At 38.6% G+C, this 21,119-nt stretch overlaps 1 protein-coding gene across 3 annotated transcripts in view; it reads left to right on the top strand.

The window, feature by feature from the left end:
- DPP6 (dipeptidyl peptidase like 6) overlaps positions 1–21,119 on the top strand; it is a 1,887,605-nt gene that overhangs the window by 1,504,951 nt on the left and 361,535 nt on the right. For all 3 annotated transcript variants that reach the window (XM_069729746.1, XM_069729744.1, XM_069729745.1), the window contains exon 4: positions 9,281–9,375. In XM_069729746.1, the coding sequence (XP_069585847.1) occupies positions 9,281–9,375 (95 nt within the window). The remainder of the gene's footprint in view (positions 1–9,280; positions 9,376–21,119) is intronic.

Below are 21,119 nucleotides of genomic sequence, written 5' to 3'. Positions count from 1 at the left end.
TTAAACAACCATCAATCATCAAACATGTAACCAATTGGATGTCGGTTTTGGCTGCAGATCATGCTATATAGATGGACACCCACACTGCAAACGTTTTGTGCCAAAGACTTGAAAGCCTTACACAAAAACATTGTACAGGTCTAAAAAAGAAAAGTTCCTAGCAACTACATATAAAATAGGCTTAGCTGCACTTGTGCATTCGTTTAACTAATGATTTGAAGACATGCTGGATGGAGGCAATTACATTGTCAGTTTGCTTGAGTTAAGTAGTCGGTAATGAGTTGACAGATTGCGATTGAGCAATTATGGTAATCTGTTATGAAAAACAAAATGGCTTTTATTTGTTCATGTAATTCCTCTATCAGGTTATCTATTAAAGAACTGTCACTATGTTACATTTAGTGCGCCTATAAAACTGTTACCAAAGGCAGCGAGGAGGAACACGAGTGTTAAATCCATTGTCACCTCAATTGACCCATCTGGTGAAAAGAACATAAACACAGAAAATACAATCTCGGAGACACTATGTGCTCCAGAGTGGACAATTACTATAAGCTGTAAGAACTGCCATCGAGCTCGGCTCATCACTGGCTTCATACTGGGAATAATACTTATGAAAATAGGTTACAGATAATTGCCTTTTAAAAATACGTAGTTATTTCGAGACTAAAAAAGGGTCCTCAAGAGTGCCGATTTACATCTTACATGGATTATCTTGTATATAAAGCAAAGTCAACAAGGGGATGCCAGCTTTTATATACATGGGGGATTTTTTCATTTGCCCATACTGTGATGTGTTCAGAGTATGGAAAATAGACCTATCAACAAATCCCATTAAAGTCCCTTTATTTTAAGGTCAAAATCAGCTACTCTTTAACCAAGAAAGTAACAGAATCGTTTAGGTTTTTCCAATAACATACTGTATATTGAAGCTAATATACAAAGCAATAACTGTGTGCACTGTACAAACAATAATCTGTATTAAAGAGGTTGTCCACTACTTTAACATTGATGGCCTGTCCTTAGGATAGGCTATCAATATCTGATTGGTGGGGTACGTCACCCTGCAAGCCCACCGATCAGCTGCTGCCAGTGCCGACGATGGCCGTAACTGACCAGTTACGGAGGTGCACAGCTAGATACCTCACATCTGTTCCCTATTAATCTAGATAGAGGGCGGATGTGCAGTACGAGGGCAGCTGATCGGCGAGGGTACCTGGTGTCACAGCCCCACCGATCAGATATTGATGACCTATCCTAAGCATAGGCCATCAATGTTAAAGTAGTGGACAACTACTTTAAATACTTGCACATTGATCTTTTGATTTCTTGTATGAGCGACCACCCTTGGAGAAAATGTAGCTAAGGAAGTCAGGGTCACATGAAGTTTCTAGGTTAGGGTAAGTCCACCATATTTTCTCTCATCCAAAAGAACTGGGCCGATTATGTTATTACACTCTTATCAAATTTTGATCAGAGTGAAATCATAGTGTGATCCAATGTTCTTAGTAGAGGAAAAGATGGGGAGAAAACATTTTTCATCTTCTCCATTCTGTCAGGCCGTGATAATCGGACCCACTCAGATGTCATTCGAATGGGGTCTGATGTTTTTCATGGACTCATTGACTGCATGATCGAATGCTATCCGATAACTGGATCCAATTTGCACATGCTGCAATTTTTTTTTTGGACCAACTCCGAGGAAAAGATGATACTTGTGCACGGCTTCATAGAATAACATTGGTCCAAGTGTGATCCGATGTTTTGTCAGATTGTATTTGAACCAAAAATACCATTGTCTACACGAACCTCTAGCTAGACTTATTTAGTTGTCATCCATTACGCAGAAGACAGTTTTAAACACGATAACTCTATATACTGCATTTTAGTTTCCTGAGGTTGTCTGCATCAGAACGTTCATATTAGATGCCGTGAATGGAGGACAATTGTGAAAAATTTACTAATAGACAATAACATTTCCCAATGGAAAAAGTGTACACAGAAGGAAGACTGCACATACAAATAAGATTTCATTGTTTTGGATGTACAGTCCTCTTTTTATAAACTTTTTGCTTCCCATTGGTTAATTTTATATGCTTGACTGGCACGCTACTCATTTTTAGAGTTGTGCCCGCCACCACATTTTCTCTCTTCTTCAATACCATTTTCCAGGACGTAAAGGTTTTTTTTGCCAGAACTAGTCTTTCCTTTATCTTAGGTAAATATATAATTCACTGCTTGATATTTATATTCCTCTCCTAAGGCAAAATGATTTGTTAGCTGACATCCAGCACCAGGGAAACATGCTGTGGTGGCATCCCGAGCCTTGCACAGCTATGGCTCTGTGTAGACCAAGGATAAGACCACATATATTTGGAGCCTTTCCTGTGGATTTGTGAGATTAGTGTATAATGTGCCTAATACAGACCCCTTCTATTACATTTGTAGCCCACATCTTATCTTTTCTCAGTCTAAAGGCAAAAATTGAAAGATGAGCATCAGAAGACTGGAAACTTGATCTGGAATATCTCAATATTTTTCTACGAAAATGTATACAACTCTTGAAAAGCAGGGAAAAACTGGTTTCTCGTATGGTTGTTCTGATTTTTTTTTCTGGTAAAATACTTGTCAGTGAGTTGTATAGTCTTATAGTATATGTTGAGCTTTGACTAGCCAATAAATCTTTTATTAACTGCATCTTTATGTATGAAGAAGGAAAGGATATGGAGCAAATGTTGTAATTAATTGACACTATAAATATGTTGGGAGTATTTGGGTCATTTCAAAAAGAGACATGAAAAAAATGTGGGGAATTGTCATAGTAGCAGCACGGTGGCTCAGTGGTTAGCACAGCAGCCTTGCAGCGCCGGAGTCCTGAGATCAAATCCCACCAAGGACAACATCTGCAAGGAGTTTGCATGTTCTCCCCGTGTTTGCGTGGGTTTCCTCCGGTTTCCTCCAACATTTTAAAGACATACTGATAGGGAATCTAGATTGTGAGCCCCATGGGGGACAGTGATGATGATGTCTGTGAAGCGCTGCGGAATTAATGGTGTTATATAATCAATGCATAATCAATTAATAGTAGTCCCTGAGCCCTTGTACTAGCCCTTGGCTCCAATAAGTATATCCCCATTCTTATTGTTTCATGAAGCCATGCATATGATGGACAAGGGATACTGATCGACTGTGAGTGACTTATCTAATGAATGGAGTATGGTAGCCATATATCTAAGACAACTTTAACATGCTGCCAACATTCAAATTGCCAAAATTAGGACATTTAACAACCACATCTCTAAAAAGTTTCACGGTGGTTGAATATTTGCAATTATCATTTTGGTGGAGAAGAGAACAATTTTGAACATATCGTAGTAGCAAATTCAATTGCTTAGAAATTCAGTTTTTTCCTATTCTTAAAAAATTCAGTAGGTTTGAGATCAGAGACGTAATGCAAAATTTGTAAAAGTGTCCCTATCATACATGTGCTATCTATATATATAATTGTCTAACGGTTTTTCTGTCTGTTTGTCTGTCTGTCCTGGAAATCCCGCGTCTCTGATTGGTCGAGGCCACCAGGCCTTGACCAATCAGCGACGGGCACAGCATGGCGATGATGATGTCATAAAAGTTGCCTCGACCAATCAGCGACGGGCACAGTCTGCCGCGAATTCGCCTCGACCAATCAGCGACAGGCACAGTATCGACGTAGATGTCATAATGGTTGCCATGGCAACGATGATGGCATAAAGGTTGCCCCGACCAATCAGTGACGGGCACAGTCTGCCGCAAATTCTGGAATCATCATTGTCCATATACTACGGGGACATGCATATTCTAGAATACCCGATGCGTTAGAATCGGGCCACAATCTAGTTTATAACATATGTATCTTGAATGGTAGAGGGTTTGAGCCCCCTTAGGGTCTAGGAGTGAATGCTCTCTTCTTTGGTAATGTTGATCGAGCACTGAAATGCTCGAGTGCTCGGTACGCGAATTGGGCACATCTGATGCTCGGACGACTTGAGTAGCGAGCGTAACAGAAGTGAAGGGCAATCTCTCTTCCCGGCTCAGATAATTCACCTCCAAGGATTCGAGCAGTGCCGAGCATGCTCGCCCATCACTACTCTTTGGCCATTATTAAAGTTGATACCGATATTTTTATAAGCGCAGAGTTTAAAAAACAATAATACATGATTTGGTCAAAAAATGTTGTAATATCAAAAGTTGGTTTAAATGTCAGTATTGATTTGAAAGGAGAAATGGAGGAATGGCGGTGCGACGCATGATTAGCAAGTAATTATAGCGTTCAAAACAATTTAAACATGATTAGAATAATAAACCTGCAAAGGGCACACAAATGATTTGTCAAAGACAGCAAATAAACGTTCCTACATGTGGGTTACCAAAATGAACATTTTTGTCCAATGGAAACCTATGTATCAGACCTGCTGAATTCTGCATTATCTGCTTTACTAAACACCTGTATTTAATGTTTTTAATAGCGTTTTCCTCTGCATTCAAGCAGCCATTAACTTTTTTTTATGTGTGTCTGAATTATACATGAAAAAAGATTTCAGACATATTTTCATTTTTTTAACCATTTACAGTATACTTCACACTAAATAATTAACAATTTTTTTTGTCAGGTTCTTACAGTTGTGTAAATCTTATACAGAGTATGTGCAGGAAAAACGTATACAAATTCATTTTGTTTATTGTATTTTTTTACTGTTTTAAATTACTTTTTTCATTAAGGGATTATAATTTTACATGATTATTTAAAATGTATAATGTTTTAGCTCCTACACACTGATAAATTATAATCTTCTCTGTGCCACTATGACAAAGGCTGATATTGTTAAGACAATACTTAAAAGGAATCTGTCTGCAGGTTTTTGCTATATATTCTGAGATCAGCATAACATATGGCAAGAGAGCCTGATTCCAAGGATGTATCACTTACTGGGCTGCTTGCAGTAGTTTTCATAGAATCTTTGCCTGATGTAGATTTTGCAACATTAAGACTCTTGGACTGTGCATAGCCCTGCCCACACCCCTGAATGGCAGCATCCTGTACGCTGTGAATCGTCAGCAAGCAGCTAATCATTTGTAGGGGTCGGGACTTGTAGTTCGGTAGTGATAATCTTCTGCTGATATAATACTGATTGTATTGAAACTACAATGCACAGCCTAATAAGTGACATATCCCTGTATTCAGGCTCTTGTGCCCTGTATTATGCTGCTCTCATGTTAAAAAGCAAAGATTTACAGTTCCACAAAGCAGCATGGTCGTACCGTTGTTTCAAACATTGCACTTTCTAATGCACAAAGCAGAGGCAGCTTTAACACTGCAGCAGCGGAAGACTGCAACAAGCGGGATAGCTTGACAGCAGTGCTTGCAAGCTTTATAGCAGTGTTTCCCAAATTGTAGTCCTCATGGCTCCCAGCAGATCATCATGTTCTTAGGATTTCCTTAGTATTGCACAGGTGGGGAAAGTATCATCAAGGCATCAGAAATTCTCTCACCTGTGTAATACTATAGAAATCCTAAAAACATGACCTGTGAGGGGCCATGAGGAACTGGAGTTTATAAAACATTGCCCTACAGCAAATAGCTAGCAAGGCCAGTGCTGCACGCCTTGCCTAGCAGGTGGTTGGTAACCTTGAAAAGAAGGGTAAAATTTATTTTACTATAACTTCGTAATTTTAACTTTTTATAATTTTAAGAGAACCCTAGACTTGTTTAGTTCATTGAGAGCTCATGTGTATTCATTGAGTAGAGCGGAGAAAGAAAGAAGAATATGGCAGTGGCCTTCCTCCTAGGAGAACTAGAGAAAGTCTGAACTTCTTTTTCCCAACCAGCGTTGGAAACCTCCTATAGACATTAGATGGGTGACTGGTGCAGACAATCCTTAGTATGTCAAAAATCCTGGGACGCAGTTTTGGTTCCCAGGGATAACTCCATGAAGGTCTCCCAGTCCCCAATCATGTCACAATCAACAGGGTGCCATGGTCATGCCTGGATGCAGTACTGAAAAGGTTCCACGTATAGGATCATGCATTATTTAACAGCCAAGGTATTGGTAGTCTTAAAGGGGTTATCCTGGACTAAAATTTTTTGCTATGGGACTTACGGCACAGAGAGGTCACAGACGGAACATGCCGGTGATTCATTTGGTTCTACTGACATCTCGCCAACAGATCAGCTGCTTCTCTTCATCTCTGCTCTGTTGATGGGGTGTGATCATGCTGATTGACAGCTGGCTCATGGCTGCCTAACGCAGGGAATTGACTGTCAATCAGCATGACATCGGCAGTCACGTCCCGCCAACAAAGCAGACTGGAAGAGCTGCTGATGATGTGGAGCAACGGAATCGTCAGTAGGAGCGGTCTATGACTGCTCTGTGCATGTGTCGGGTAGAACAGACAGGTAATTAACAACCATCTGCTTGTTAGTTTTTAGGCCAGTAGAAAAAAACCGTCTTGGATACACCCTTTCAGAGTTTGTGTATTGGGCATTCAGTGCTTTGATCTTAAATTGAGGTTTAGGTTAACCTAATAAAAAAATCTTGGGTAGAAGTAGAATTTAGATTGAGTGAAAGTAGATTTGGACACCAAGTATAAATAATATTAAGCATTTGTTTTCTGTTTTACCAAGTTATTTAATTATATTTATACCAAAAAGAAAAGTGTTTCTCAGTCGGTGAACTACAGGTTAATTTTGATGAGTTTCATTGTACATTGAAATATATTTTTCTGTTGACATATTATGCGCATTGCTGTAATGATTGATGAAAACCATAACAGAATGTTAAGGGTTCAAAAACATCTAACAAGCAAACTGTGAAATAAAAGTTGCCTAAAGCGTATATTTCATTATAGCCTCGAAACAGTTCATTGAGAAAGCGTGAACCGAATCTATTCATTCTTCGGCTAAATACAAGTGCTGTTCACATGCAGTCTGTACATGCTCACATGATGTGATATATTGTGAGCGTCTTACAAGCGATGATTTGTCGATAAACACAACAGATAGAAAAATACTTAGTAGTCACCAACTAACTATACAATTGATTGTATTCCATAAATGACAACAGTCCATGAAGCAAAGCAACTAAGTATAGAACTTATTAAATGCCGAACACGTAGCTTCCTCTGCTTTTCTTTTTCATACGTTTATATGAAACGCTCCGGGATGTTCACATCAATATATCAATAAGTCATAGCGGTTCTAAAATGTTTCTAACATTATCATGTCAATAAATGGAACCTGTGGGGAGCACACTTATATTTGACCAAAAAGAAGTACTTATGTCTGTATAGTCATTAAAAACAAGGATCATTTGGACTCAACTCTGTAGGAAACCCTAAAAAGACATCTCTGAGATATAAACATGGCCTTGATAAAAGTGCAAAATAGGCTTTCGAGGAAAGATCCTCTATATACATTAATTTGGAACTTAATATTTACATTTTTTGCTTAATATGAATAGTATTAAGATAAAGAGACTAGAAAATTGGAAGACATTGCAGCTGCATCTTTTTCACTTCAGGAGACCAAGCTGCAGCTACAGACCTGGGCAAATGAGGCACTGTCTTTAGAAATATATGCAAGTACTTTTTTTTTTCAATCACGTATCATTTTTTTTTTAAAAGGTTTACCTGCTTGGGCAAATAACAAAAGGATGTATGTATGAGGATGTAGCCACAGCATAAAATTGATTTTCTGCAGAAGGCCACCTTCACACGTTCAGTATTTGTCAGTATTCGTAAGCCAAAACCAGGTGTGGATGAAAAATACAGAAGTGGTGACGTGTTTCTATTATACTTTTCTTCTGATTGTTCCACTCCTGGTTTTGACTTACAAATACTGATGTAAAACACTGACCAAATACTGAGTGTGGCCTACAATTGCAAATAGCCAAGCTCAGGTCATCATATATAATGAGAATACTCATACTATAAGAAAAATACCATTATGTTTGGAAATTCTGAAGGAAAAAGTGGACCAATAAAAATAGTCTCAATGCTTTCACAGAGCAAAATTTATGTATTAATCATAAGAAGAGTTTTCTTGGATTTTTTTTTCAACTAGCCAAAGATGAGGGAATGTTAAAAATAAATAGGCATTACTTGCTTTGAATCCCATGTCTATTCCAGTAAAGCCCCTTTGATGGTACCACAGCTTCTAGCACCGCCCCTGATGACAATTCATTTAGGGGCTGTGCTAGAAGCTGTGGGGCAATGTTGGTGTCACTCACTGCTTCAATCTCTGTCCCTTGATGATGACTTGTTTCGTCAACTGAGATAGAAGCAGAGTGCCAGCGCTGCACTCACATTTCCCGCAGCTTCTATCACCATGGATCCAGGACGTCTTCAGATGGTGACAATGTAAGAAACTGTAGTAAGCAGCTGCCACCTGTAACGACCTGTTCCGGAAGGGGTGATAGACGCTGCAGGGAAGTGAGTGCAGCTCCAGTCTCTAGTGTCCTGTTTGAGTCTTCTCTCAAATGAAACATTACAGGAAGTGAAGTAAAAGAAAACACATTTAAAGATTAACAGGATAAGGAGAAGTATAAGGTATTGTGTACTAAAGCAAATTGCCAAGGTTTTTAGGGTGTAAAGCTAGATATTTAGAAACTGTATTTTAGGTATCAGACCAACCTTTTAAACCTCCAACAGCCAATAGACAATGTACAATCACTTGTGTCTAAAGAGTAAACCTAGGTACACAGTACAATTTTGGCCATTTTCAGACACACATGGTCAAGAGGTATGCGCCTGAGAATGACCAGTGTCATGATTGATACAAAGGCACCCGTCCACTATTGGGCACCATTGTAAAGAAACGTATAACGCTAAGTATATGCTTCTTTTCTTTTCCTCTGAATAGGAAAGTGCAGTCTGCTGTGCTTTTCTATAGTTTAACAGATGGTAAGTGCACATAGCAACCAGATAGAGACTGAAGGAACACATTTCTGGCCTCTGTCTCATGAATGGAGTCCTATGACAATGTTAGACTATATATCGGGAACAGCTCCCATACTGTAGACTTAGTGTACAGACACTATGTGCACCTATCCATATATCCATATTTCTACCATTGTTCTCAATGAACTTCATTTTTAAGTATTCAATTATATTAATAGCACATGATTTGTCTAGATTTGATCTGCATAGAGCTTTTCTGCTTGGTCAAGTTTTTAGACTCTTGTATTAGTACAAATACCTTTTATATTTTGTTTTCTTGCTAACTCATCTCTGATCTGCTTTCCAGGAAAAGAACTATTATTTAGAACCCAGCAAGGCAATGTGGTGAAGCTAAATGTGGAGAAGAACGAGTCAACATTACTGATAGAGAAGAAAATGTTTGTAAGTAAAATTGATGTGACTTTCATCACATGTGGTGCCTGCCATATTCATTCTGAATGTTTCTTTTGTTCCAGTTCCTCTCTGAGATATGACCCTCTCTTTGCTGTATTTATATTTAGTTGTGCACGAAAACTAAGGTATCCAGCTAAGGAAAATAGTCTTTATTAGGACAAGTTAAAAATAAGCTGCTTGACAAGTCGGTGCATACCGGAGGAAGGGATGTCTTGAGTAACTGGATGCGTTTCGAACACGTATGGTGTCCTCAGTTGAGGACTAAGAACACCATACGTGTTCGAAACACGTCCAGTTACTCAAGACATCCCTTCCTCCGGTATGCACCGACTTGTCAAGCAGCTTACTTTTAACTTGTACATCAAAAATAGGAGAAATACCTGCCTAGTTACATGGCAATGCTCCAAATTGAAATAAACATCAAAAAAGGCAGCATGGAAGCAATATAGCCATAAAATAGTCAAATTTTATTAGAACACATATATACACAAGATATTTAAACGAATAAAAAGTGGGGCAGAAGAATATGCAATGGAATAACCACCGTCAGGCAAAACATAATGTAAAATGCCAATTATGCCATATAGAAAAAATAAATAGGTTAAGTACCTTCAATTGAATATAATAATTCATGCGCAATATAGAGAAAAAATGGTAAAAAGAGTCACAAAAGGACTTCTACAAATAGCATATGGGTGTAATGTATATTGCGCATAAATTAGAACAATAGACAGGCATATCAGATAGCTCTACCGAACAGTATCCTCATAGAACATATAGAGTATAGTCAAAAAGGTGAAGATCCTCCAAAATAAACCATAATAAGATAAGTAAAATGCTGCAAGGAAAATTATATACTAGGACAAAAATCCTTAGCCAAAAACCAGCCTCATTATAAATAGCTATGTGGTCCAAAAATTTGTTTTGCAACAAAAACCATGTGTGCAATATAATCCATATGGTACTAACACCGTGTCTAAAAATGACTAGAAGGTGTATATAGCTAAGCGGTAACAAAAATGGATAGAAAACCTATCTCAATGTGAACTCATATATGTACAAGCTTATAGTATAGCAAGTGCGAGGATATCAGTCAAGGGAATTACCTGGCGGTGGTAGCAGCAACCCGACGCGCGTTTCGCGTGTAGCTTCGTCCGGGGATGCACGGTGTTAGTACCATATGGATTATATTGCACACATGGTTTTTGTTGCAAAACAAATTTTTGGACCACATAGCTATTTATAATGAGGCTGGTTTTTGGCTAAGGATTTTTGTCCTAGTATATAATTTTCCTTGCAGCATTTTACTTATCTTATTATGGTTTATTTTGGAGGATCTTCACCTTTTTGACTATACTCTATATGTTCTATGAGGATACTGTTCGGTAGAGCTATCTGATATGCCTGTCTATTGTTCTAATTTATGCGCAATATATATTACACCCATATGCTATTTGTAGAAGTCCTTTTGTGACTCTTTTTACCATTTTTTCTCTATATTGCGCATGAATTATTATATTCAATTGAAGGTACTTAACCTATTTATTTTTTCTATATGGCATAATTGGCATTTTACATTATGTTTTGCCTGACGGTGGTTATTCCATTTGCATATTCTTCTGCCCCACTTTTTATTCGTTTAAATATCTTGTGTATATATGTGTTCTAATAAAATTTGACTATTTTATGGCTATATTGCTTCCATGCTGCCTTTTTTGATGTTTACTTTTAACTTGTCCTAATAAAGAATTTTGATTTTTTTCCTGATACCTTTGTTTTCGTGCACAAGTACCTGGCGTCAAGCAGAGACGTTTCCATGCTCGGACTAAATTTCTCATGGGCTGTGAGAATACCATCATAAATCTTAAATTACCATCATATTAAATCTTGTTAGCCAAGGGGAACTGTTCCTTAAGAAGAATAGTTGAGGACTAGTGATGAGCGAGTATACTCGTTGCTCGGGTTTTCCTGAGCATGCTCGGGTGATCTCCGAGTATTAGTTAGTGTTCGGAGATTAAGTTTTCATCGCCGCAGCTGAATGATTTACAGCTACTTGCCAGGCTGAGTACATGTGGGGGTTGCCTGGTTGCTAGGGAATCCCCACATGTAATCAAGCAGACTAGTAGCTGTAAATCATTCAGCTGCGGCGATGAAAACTTAATCTCCGAACACTAACAAACACTTGGAGACCACCCGAGCAATGAGTACACTCGCTCATCACTATTGAGGACCACTCCCTGTTGGATAGTAAGATACAAGGAAGAAGGATCCATATTTCAAGAGCCGAGAGGAGCAGAAACTAAAAAAAGGAGAAAACAGCATTTACACCAGGTTAAAAAAAGCACATTTATGGCAAATGTCAAGTTCTTTTCAACAAAGTTGCCTAACTTGTACAGTGATTATGCTGCATTCACATAACGCCGGTAAAAGCCTTTAACTAGAAAATGAGTGTGGTTTTAAGATGTTAAAAGACTTGACACAAGTTTCTCTCTCAGGGATTTCTATTTCCAGGTCATTAATATTTGATTTCATGGGAGGGAATAATTTCCTTTAAAAAAAAAAAAAAAACCTGCTGAAGATTGTAGATGTGCACTTCAAAAACAGCAGATATTATAAAATCCCCATAATTAAAGGAGCAGAATGTTAGAGCAGTAGATCTGCTGTGATCTTTTCGATTCATGCCTTTGTTACTAGCTGCACATTCGAAATAGAACTGCTTGTAAGTTGACAACGTGTCCAAATAGAATATGCAAAAAAGATTTTCCGCTAATTTATCAAAGTCTTGTATTGTTGCTTTGTTACTACATAAACACTGGACTTTATTTTAAGTTTTGTGTCTGGTGAGGAATGTTAGACTTCCCAACTCCACATCCGCTCCGTGCACTGTATCTGATGTCTGGTCCAGAACTTCAAAGCCCTGACACTGTTTGAACAGAGAACTGAGCTGCTCTTCAACTTTATGATTAAAAGACTACATTTGCAGCTCCTGTCGAATGCTGTAAAGCTGTGGGTTTTCACTAACCTCACACTATGAACAGGAGCAGACCTCAAGACTGGGACATAAGCAAAACTGGGTTATTAGATTGTAATGTTTTACCTAGATGCCACTAAATGAGCCGAAAAAGGGGGTTTGTGGCAACAAAAGGTGAAAAGATTGTAAAACTTAATCAGTCAATGTGGCTGAAAAAACCTAATCATCTCTGGGCAAATATTGTACAAGTAAAACCGAAAGAAATGAACTAGAGTATAGGTTGGTATACATGCAACGTGTGGGAACATGTTCACATTGGCCAATAAACAGACAAAACCTGAGATAGAAACAAAATGAACATACACCCTGGTGTTGTTAAATAAATAGCAACAATGCATGAAAATAACATAGGGTAATTAGATAACATTGTTTTGATCAAAAAAGCGTAAAAGCCATCAAGGTGACCCTAATCAAGACAGTCCTAACTTAACTTTGCTAAGTAAACTACAGACACGGTCAAGTTGGCGCCGTTATACTGATTAAAATGATACCTGGGTTGATGAAATCCATCTTACGGTTGTTGTTTAATCTGTATATGCAGATTTCAGTCAATGGGGCGGGGCTGTGGTTGGGGCTGTGGGCAGGGCTTTATGTGATGCTCTGCTCACATATTCATCCTAATGGGCTTATGACAGGTTATTGATCCTTCACTGACCTGCCTCCTATTTTACATTTTGCATATACTATTGTGGGGTTAGAAAAAAAAAATGACATCCAGCAAAATGGCGTAGCTGGCGGTGCATGCGCAGTAGCATCTATTGCTTGCTGATAGATGCTACTGAGCAAGCCCCGCTGCCATTTTGCTACAGCCAATTTTTTTTTCCTCCAACAAAATAGCGTTGCCAGAGGCACTTGCTCAGTAGCGTCAGTGCTTGTATCATTTTAATCAGTGTTACGGTGCCAACCTGACAGTGTCTGTTGTTTACGTAGATAAATCCTGCATACAGGCTCACTTTAAAACCTTACAAAATGTCAAATGACTTAAATGTGAATAGGAGCCAAGCAGAACCAGGGTCCAACTATGAACCCACATACATGGGAAGCTATATAAATGTAATGCCCAGCTCAAAGAAAGGAAGGCTACTCCCTTGCACGCACTGAGTGCAATAACCTAAAACAAAGCCGAAGAATTCTGTGGGTACGCAAAAAATGAACTGGAATATATGTACTATTCTTTGTTACTTTGTTACTGCAGGGCATATGTTCATTTTACTTCTATCTTAGGTTTTGTCTTGTACAAATAAGTCTACATTCACACAACCAAATTTTTAGTCCGTGGAAAAAGCTGACACTACTACCATGAATGTTATTTCATTGGCTGTTCAGATTATTTTTTGCACAGGTCAAATATTTGAAAAAAAAAATTCCAGGGGTCACTAGTTTCTTCCATATTTTGGATCACAAACACCTATTTAAGTATGTGGGTGCACAAAAAAAATAAGATTCCATACACATCAGATTTTTATGGACAAATTGCCATTATTAACAGAAGAGACTGGTTTTGGTCTAGTAAATGCTATTCACTGCTGTTGTTAAAAAAAAGTGAATGTCATATGGATGACAACACAGATGAAAAATATTTCATGTTTCTGGCTGAAAATTGGACAATTCTTATACTTTTATGAGAACCTAACCTAAGGCTGCATTCTCACATATGTGTGCATGTTACCAAGAGAAACGGACCAATATTTTTGTTAGGCGTCTTTTTAGTTGCATTCGTTTTTTTCTTCTCATCCATGTCTTTTTCACTGAAGAGGGTAGACTGTCTCAATTATTTTAATCCATTGACTCTTAGCAATGGATCAGTTAAAAAATGGATTAAACTGAGGTGAAAAACTGAAATACAAAGTGTCTTCCGTGATCCATACGTTTTATACCGATCCCCACAGACTTTAATGGTCATAAACGCAAAATCGTATCCGAATAGGACATGCTCTGTGTCCCATAGATTACAGCTTTGGGATTTAACAGATATGTGAATACATTTATTCTACTCTATTGGCCCATGTGCTGTCGAATAAAAAACCCAAAAGCATTCGGATGTGTCACACGGATATGTGAATGCAGCTTTTGTCCGTACTATCATATTGAAGCTTTTCTATATTTCTGATGAGAGCAAAATGGCGCAGATTGAAATACAACCAGGAGTAAAGCCAATGTGTATGAAACAATGGAAAGTAGAGTATTCTCAGGGTTCAATCTGCCCATGGGTATACAAGCACTGCTGTATTGCCCATAACATCAGTACACCCCTGATATGACAGTATGAAATCTCCACCTGTAAGGACTCATTCAGATGGTCTTTTTCATGGGCTGTTCTATCAAAGTTTTCACAGATAGAACACAAACCTCATGTACTCTGTGTGGGGTTGTTCATGTGTCTATGGTTTTGTTGCAAACCACCAAGTACCTTCAAAAAAACACAGTGACACGTCCGATTTTGATTCAAGTCACTGATCAAACTTGGCCATTCTAATCAATTGATTTGTGATAATAATTGGGCAGTACACAGATGCTGAGTGCTGCTGTTTTTATCATTTCACCCTGGGGCTAGATGACAACTTTGATATGGGTTATGTGGCCAAAGATCACTATGTGCTGCTGAAACTAAGCAGCGTAATGTAAGTTAATGGGATTTTATTGTAACTTTTCATGTACCGTGACCATGACAGGCAAGTTGCAAAAATAATCCATCTTTTTTTGCAAGCTGCTTTTACAACTCCACCAGAGTCTGCTCTTCTGACATCTGCTTCTGTTACCAGGTGCCACCATATTCATTCCGTTGGCGGCTCTGTTGATAGATTAGATGTCGGAACAAGAAGCTCTGGATGGAGCAGGCTCTATCCAGCCACCAAGATTATGGTGGTTGGGATTTACAGTACTGTTCAGTCTGATAGTGTAAAGAACCAAACCCTACTTAGGCTTCCAGCTTACTGCTGGAAGCTTCCATATAAAGTTATATGCTTCCCTGGTTTTGGTCTATGTTTTATGCTCCTGTTTGTGCTTTCCTGTTTTGGTCTCTGCTTGTTTTCTGATGATTCTCCTGCCTGAAGATTTTGTATCTTTTCTGCGCTCTTTGTTTTCACCTGGCTACCTGACTGTCTTTCTTACCACCTTGCCTTACCGAACAGCAGCTGACTCTGTGGTCCTTGCCCAGGGACTCCTGTGTAAGTCCTGATCCCTGTATAGTGGTTAAAAGGTGAAGACCAGGGCAAACCCAGGGATTTGGGAAATGGAGTAGCTTGTGCCAAGCCTGTTCATGATAGACATTTTATAGTTGCCAATTGACCACTGACAGAGCCTCCTTACACCTGCTTGTTGCAATACCGCAGTGGCTGCAATGTTGCCTCATATAGCAGTTGCACAGAGCAATCTTTAGCTGTGTGACACATGTTGCTGCCAAATTTACATTTAGCTCCAACTTTATTAGTAGGAGAAGTTTGGAAATTTGATTTTCTTTTGCATATGAGAAAAAACAGATGACATACTGATGGAAAAATGGACACTAAGACCAAAAATGGATGAAAATCAGATCCATCGCACTGATAAAAAAACTGTCAAAAAAATGTTTTTCACGTGCAAAAAAAGAAACAAATGTCTGAATGAGGCCAAAGGGTTGTGTAAAGTCTGCAGAATTTGCAAAGTAAAGGGTGAAATTATGAAGCTGAACTTCATGGTTCCAGGTCACAAATATGTAGAGGTGATGATTCTACCGTCCTTCATTGTGAAGGTTTCCAGCGTTCACATACTCTGATTATAAGGTCATCCTGGGTTTTGCTGTCTGATATTGTTACGGAACTCATCATGTGAAAAGGGTGAAACTTTGGAAGATGAAACTCAATTCAAAAACTTGATTAAAGGAAGAGGCTTTGATTATATCTTCCACTGGGAACCAAGCAGATTTGTCAATGAGGACTGCCAAATATTCTGTGTAATGGTCCATGGAAATCAATAGTTGCATTACCTTTGTTACATTACATTAGGCAAGTCTGACATTTTCTATGGCTCCCTACAGGCATGGAGTGTTGTACTTGTGTATGCAGTACAGCATCGGCTTGTGTTTTTTGCCTGTTGATCTATCAAGAAAAACATTTTGCCTCCTGTAATCTCTCCGTGTTTGATACCTTGATGGCCGCTATGTGCTGGGAATTACACTCTCTGTAGCAGCAAAGTTTACTTTCTGATTCTACAGACCGGAACAATTGCTCTGTGAGGTTTTTTTTTTTTCCAAAGCCTCAAATCCTCTTGTATTTATACAGTTCCACTTTAAAGTGTGAAACACACCATTGTATTTGGCGGCTGAAATGATATGTTGTACTTTTTGCCATGGATAATGCTTTTCAAATGACATTACAGAAGGTTTATTGAACTCAATTCTTCCATCTGATATAGATAGAGAATCTTCACTATCTTTTTGAGTATAGAAAAGTCACCATATTTCCCCCGATGATAAAAGCTACACTCTACTGAATTGAAATATGTAGATGACATTTTATATCCAGGTCTTGAAAATTATTAATTTTTTTCTTTATTGGAAGGCCTTCAGACCTTAATTTATGCACAGACCGGGCATAGACTACAATGTCAATTGTCACAAAGGAGCCCACATTTTATTTTACTTGCATTCATAATTAATTTACTATATTCATAATTTATTATTTACGTTATGTAAATTTAATTATATCCATGTGTTTGTCCTATATAGATGGGTACAGCCGTGATCAAAGCCATGAAATATTACAGTGGAATAGCATAAAAATAACAAGGGAGTCGGCGTACTATTCTTGGCCTATTTTCGCAGGCTGGATAACGGTTTATCGTCACAAACCTTAAAGCAAAAATCAGTTTATGGTTATACAAACACCATGAAGTTACTGACAGAGCCTTCTATGTAGTAAATACAAATACATACAACTATAAAAGCATACAACTCATATCGGGAAAATGGTGGCACATAATACCTTAAAAGTAGCAAACAATAATGGAACATCATAGCAAAAACTGGAATTATTGTATCATACACAGTATTGGTAGTTTCGGATTTCAGAAACCTACTGCTGCTACTAAGAGTATTTTTTTTAAGAGGGTCACCTGAGTGCAGAGCAGATGTTGCCGATTTCCACAAACATGTAAAGCGGGGTCAGGATTCCAACTACCTCGGGAACTCCTATCCACACGTTGGGATAAGCCAAAAGAACTCCATACACATTCCATAAATATTGGCCATTTTAGATGGTTGTCCAACCATGTAATGTGTTTGGGGACCTCCTGACTGTCCATAGATAGATTATGTTGAGGGACATAAGGTTTGGGTGGTTGGGAATTCAATCACCGAATTCTTATGGTTGGTGAGAAATGAGAATCATCTGGCAGAGGCTCTCATGGATGTCAACGCAGCAATCAACTAAGCCGAGCGAATGTGTAATTTGGTCATGATAGGCAAAATATATTTCACACGATGGCTACCTAATGAGCAAGCAAGAGCAATGTAAGGGGCTCACACTGCTTGCCCCATCAATACGCCTAGTGTGGGTGTGTAGAAGTCACTTTGTGGGGAATATTGCTGTCCTATATAGGTTACGTTGCCACTGCATCAATATACCACCTGTTCAGTCACCCAAAAAGTCTCAGCGGGATAGCCCTTGTCAGATATTAGGATAGATATCCTCTCTGTCCACACTTCTTAGTAGATTTTAATGACAGATATACTCACTGTACACAATTCTTAATCAGTTCCGGAGAGGAATATCCTCATGGGCGGAGCGTGTGGCACCCTCTATAGTCATAGGTAAGAGGATTTACTTGTTGTAACTATTGACTGTGGTCTGATGTTCAGCTATTGTATATATTTAAAAAAAATACTCACTGGAGGCTATACTATATTTATGCTGACATGACCACACTGGATGTTTTTTGATCCATTTTTGCACTGTCACTTTATTGATATATGTATTGGATCTATCATCGCACTGTCACTTTAGTCTGACTTGTATGGACATAGAAAAATATATATTTTTTCCTCTTACTCTTGCTTAGTGGTGTTGCACTTTTGCTGCACCTGTTTTTCCCTTTTTTCAAATTCTGTCACTGGGCAAATTTGACAGTAATATGTATTACGCATTTTTTTGTATTTGGTATATTATAATAAAAATATTTGTGATAAATTCAATTGGGATGCATTACTCTATTTTATAGAATGTTTATAATTATATTCTTTGCCCAAGCTTCTTTAGCCTAACCACCTCTCCAGCTCACTGGTTTGTCTTATGTGTGCTGAATCAGGTCTGCTTCTGCACTTAAAGCATGTGTCTCTGTACATGAGGTTACTTTCACATTATTCCTGCTTTCTTCTCTGGAATCTGTCACCACATTTGACCTATGTAACCTATTAATATGTGCATACAGGTTATAGACTGCTGAAAACAGTCCTACCTGTATGCCTCATATCAGATTCCTTGTTGATAACTCATCTTTTATCACTTTATGTAAATGACCTCTTCCAGGCTGTGGGGATGATGGTGCCTGGAAGATAACTCTGCCCCCATATATTATTTTACATGAGGGAGAGTTAACAGTGTGATGTGTAATGGCCGCTCTCTACTCTCCTGATCTCACTGCAGAGCTGTGTGTGATTATACCTGATGCATCTGCAGGTTCCTCTCAGCTTCCAGCTCACAGCCAGACAGGGCTACAATATTGTTGCAATACAGCAGAGCTCAGAGAGCTGCAAAAAATGTGTTTGTAAGAAGATAAAGTTCATTTTTTCTGTTCTGTGTTAGTTACTTGCCTCACACTGGTAACTCCTCCTTTTATTTAAAATAATCCCTGGAGGAGGCGTTATTTTCCAGGCAGCATCCTCCCCATAGCCTGGAGGAAGTCATTTACATAAAGTGATAAAAAATTATAACAACAACACATCTGATATGAGACACACAGGTATCATTCTCCTCAGCAGTCTATAACCTGTATGCCCATATTGATCGTTTAGATAGGTCAACTCTCTTTAAAACACCTCCCAACACTCCTCCTTCTCAAAGCACTATGGATAGTGCTCAGCATCACAGCACTGTGTGTCAGTGCCCACGTTTAGGGTAGGTAGGTTCACACCACATATGTGAAAAATGGACCAATTATTCGGATCAGACTTTGATCAGAGTTTGATAAGACTGGCATCAGTTTCTCTCATATGTGGAGAGAAAAAATAAAAGTTTTTCCACCTTCTTCATTCTGTCAGTCCATGATATCATCCGAGTGCGGTCTGATTTTTTTTGAAAGACCCATAGGCTTGAATTGCCAATTTTGATCCAACCCCTCAGATCAAAATCGCACCTGTCTCCAATTTTTGTCCTCAGACTGCCCAATCTGAGGAAAAAAATGAGACATGCACAGCCCCATAAAATATCATAAGCACAAGTGCTATCCATGAAAACCATTAATAACCCTTGTAAAAAAAAATTGGTTGTGTGTATGAGCCTTTTTGCTGAGCTCTTCTTCCTGCTGACTGAAATCTGGGAAACTCTGTGTCTGCTTGTGTTTGGCATTTTAGTTTCACAGATGCAGGAAAGTCACTTACAGGGACAACTGGTGGGGAGCAAGAAGGTCAAATACCAGAAGAATCAGAGGGAAAGACTGAAAGCAATTCAAACATTATTAGGAAGAAAAAGTGAAAAATCTAACAAATTATAGCGTTAATATGCCGCTATCTCCCCCTAGTGGTGGCTGCATGTAGCTACAGTTATATAATTTAAAGTGGTTGCCCACTAATTGGACAATTACTTCTTAAATGTAACGGTGCTCCATTTAAAATAAAACAACTTATTCATCTCCTGGCGCCGTTCCATACTATATTGGTGCTGTGCCTGCTCACATAACATTAACATGATAGGCACACGAAGGGCGGCACACAGCGCCAATCTCTCTGAAACTGTTGCATTTATTAAGAGGCTGTCCAAGGAGTGGATCACCCTTTTAAAGCCAGAAATAGCTCTCACATGCAGATACTTTATGTAAATAATAGCACAGAATTTTGGGTCCTACAATCAAACGGTGTACAATAAATTTACCGAATATGTAGTCAGCTTAGCAGAGCTGTCAGTGGGAATGTAGCTGATCGTGTGCTGCCATGGAACGCTATGATTTCTTTCTGTGGCATCTTCTGCTGCATGCTTTGGACTTTTAGCCCCCCACAGGACTTTACTAACATTATCCTTTTGTTTCTCCTCTTTCCTAAAAACTTAATTTATCACTCTGACTCCCTCTTCTCCATATGAATTAATTTCCAACAACAATTTATGGTCTCTTACCTGCGATACACAATCAGCTGCTCAGCTTTACTGCAGCTGGTGTGACATTACATTAGTGGTTACAGCCCAAACAATTACTATGATTAATGTGGTGTTGTCCATAACTAAAAGTAAAGTAAAATCCAATCCCTGCATACAACATGCCCTTAGGTCTCATGCATGTGATAGATCCGGAATACAGTGATAATGCATTTCTATAGAGACTCACAGTATATACTGCTGTGTATGACATGTTTCATTATTCTACATTGACTGCTGTACATGGAACCATATTCATCTCTAGAGCAACATTTTACTGATTCTAGATTAGAAACCATCAACACACAAGTAGGCCACAGATCTATATTGTGCACTGTATTATGTCAATAATGCACGGTCACGTACGTTGTATGGACAAA

Source organism: Ranitomeya imitator, chromosome 6, assembly GCF_032444005.1.
Source record: "Ranitomeya imitator isolate aRanImi1 chromosome 6, aRanImi1.pri, whole genome shotgun sequence".
Classification (NCBI taxonomy): Eukaryota; Metazoa; Chordata; class Amphibia; order Anura; family Dendrobatidae; genus Ranitomeya; species Ranitomeya imitator.
Note: the sequence above shows the minus strand (reverse complement) of the source record. Positions and strands in the feature narration are given on the sequence as shown.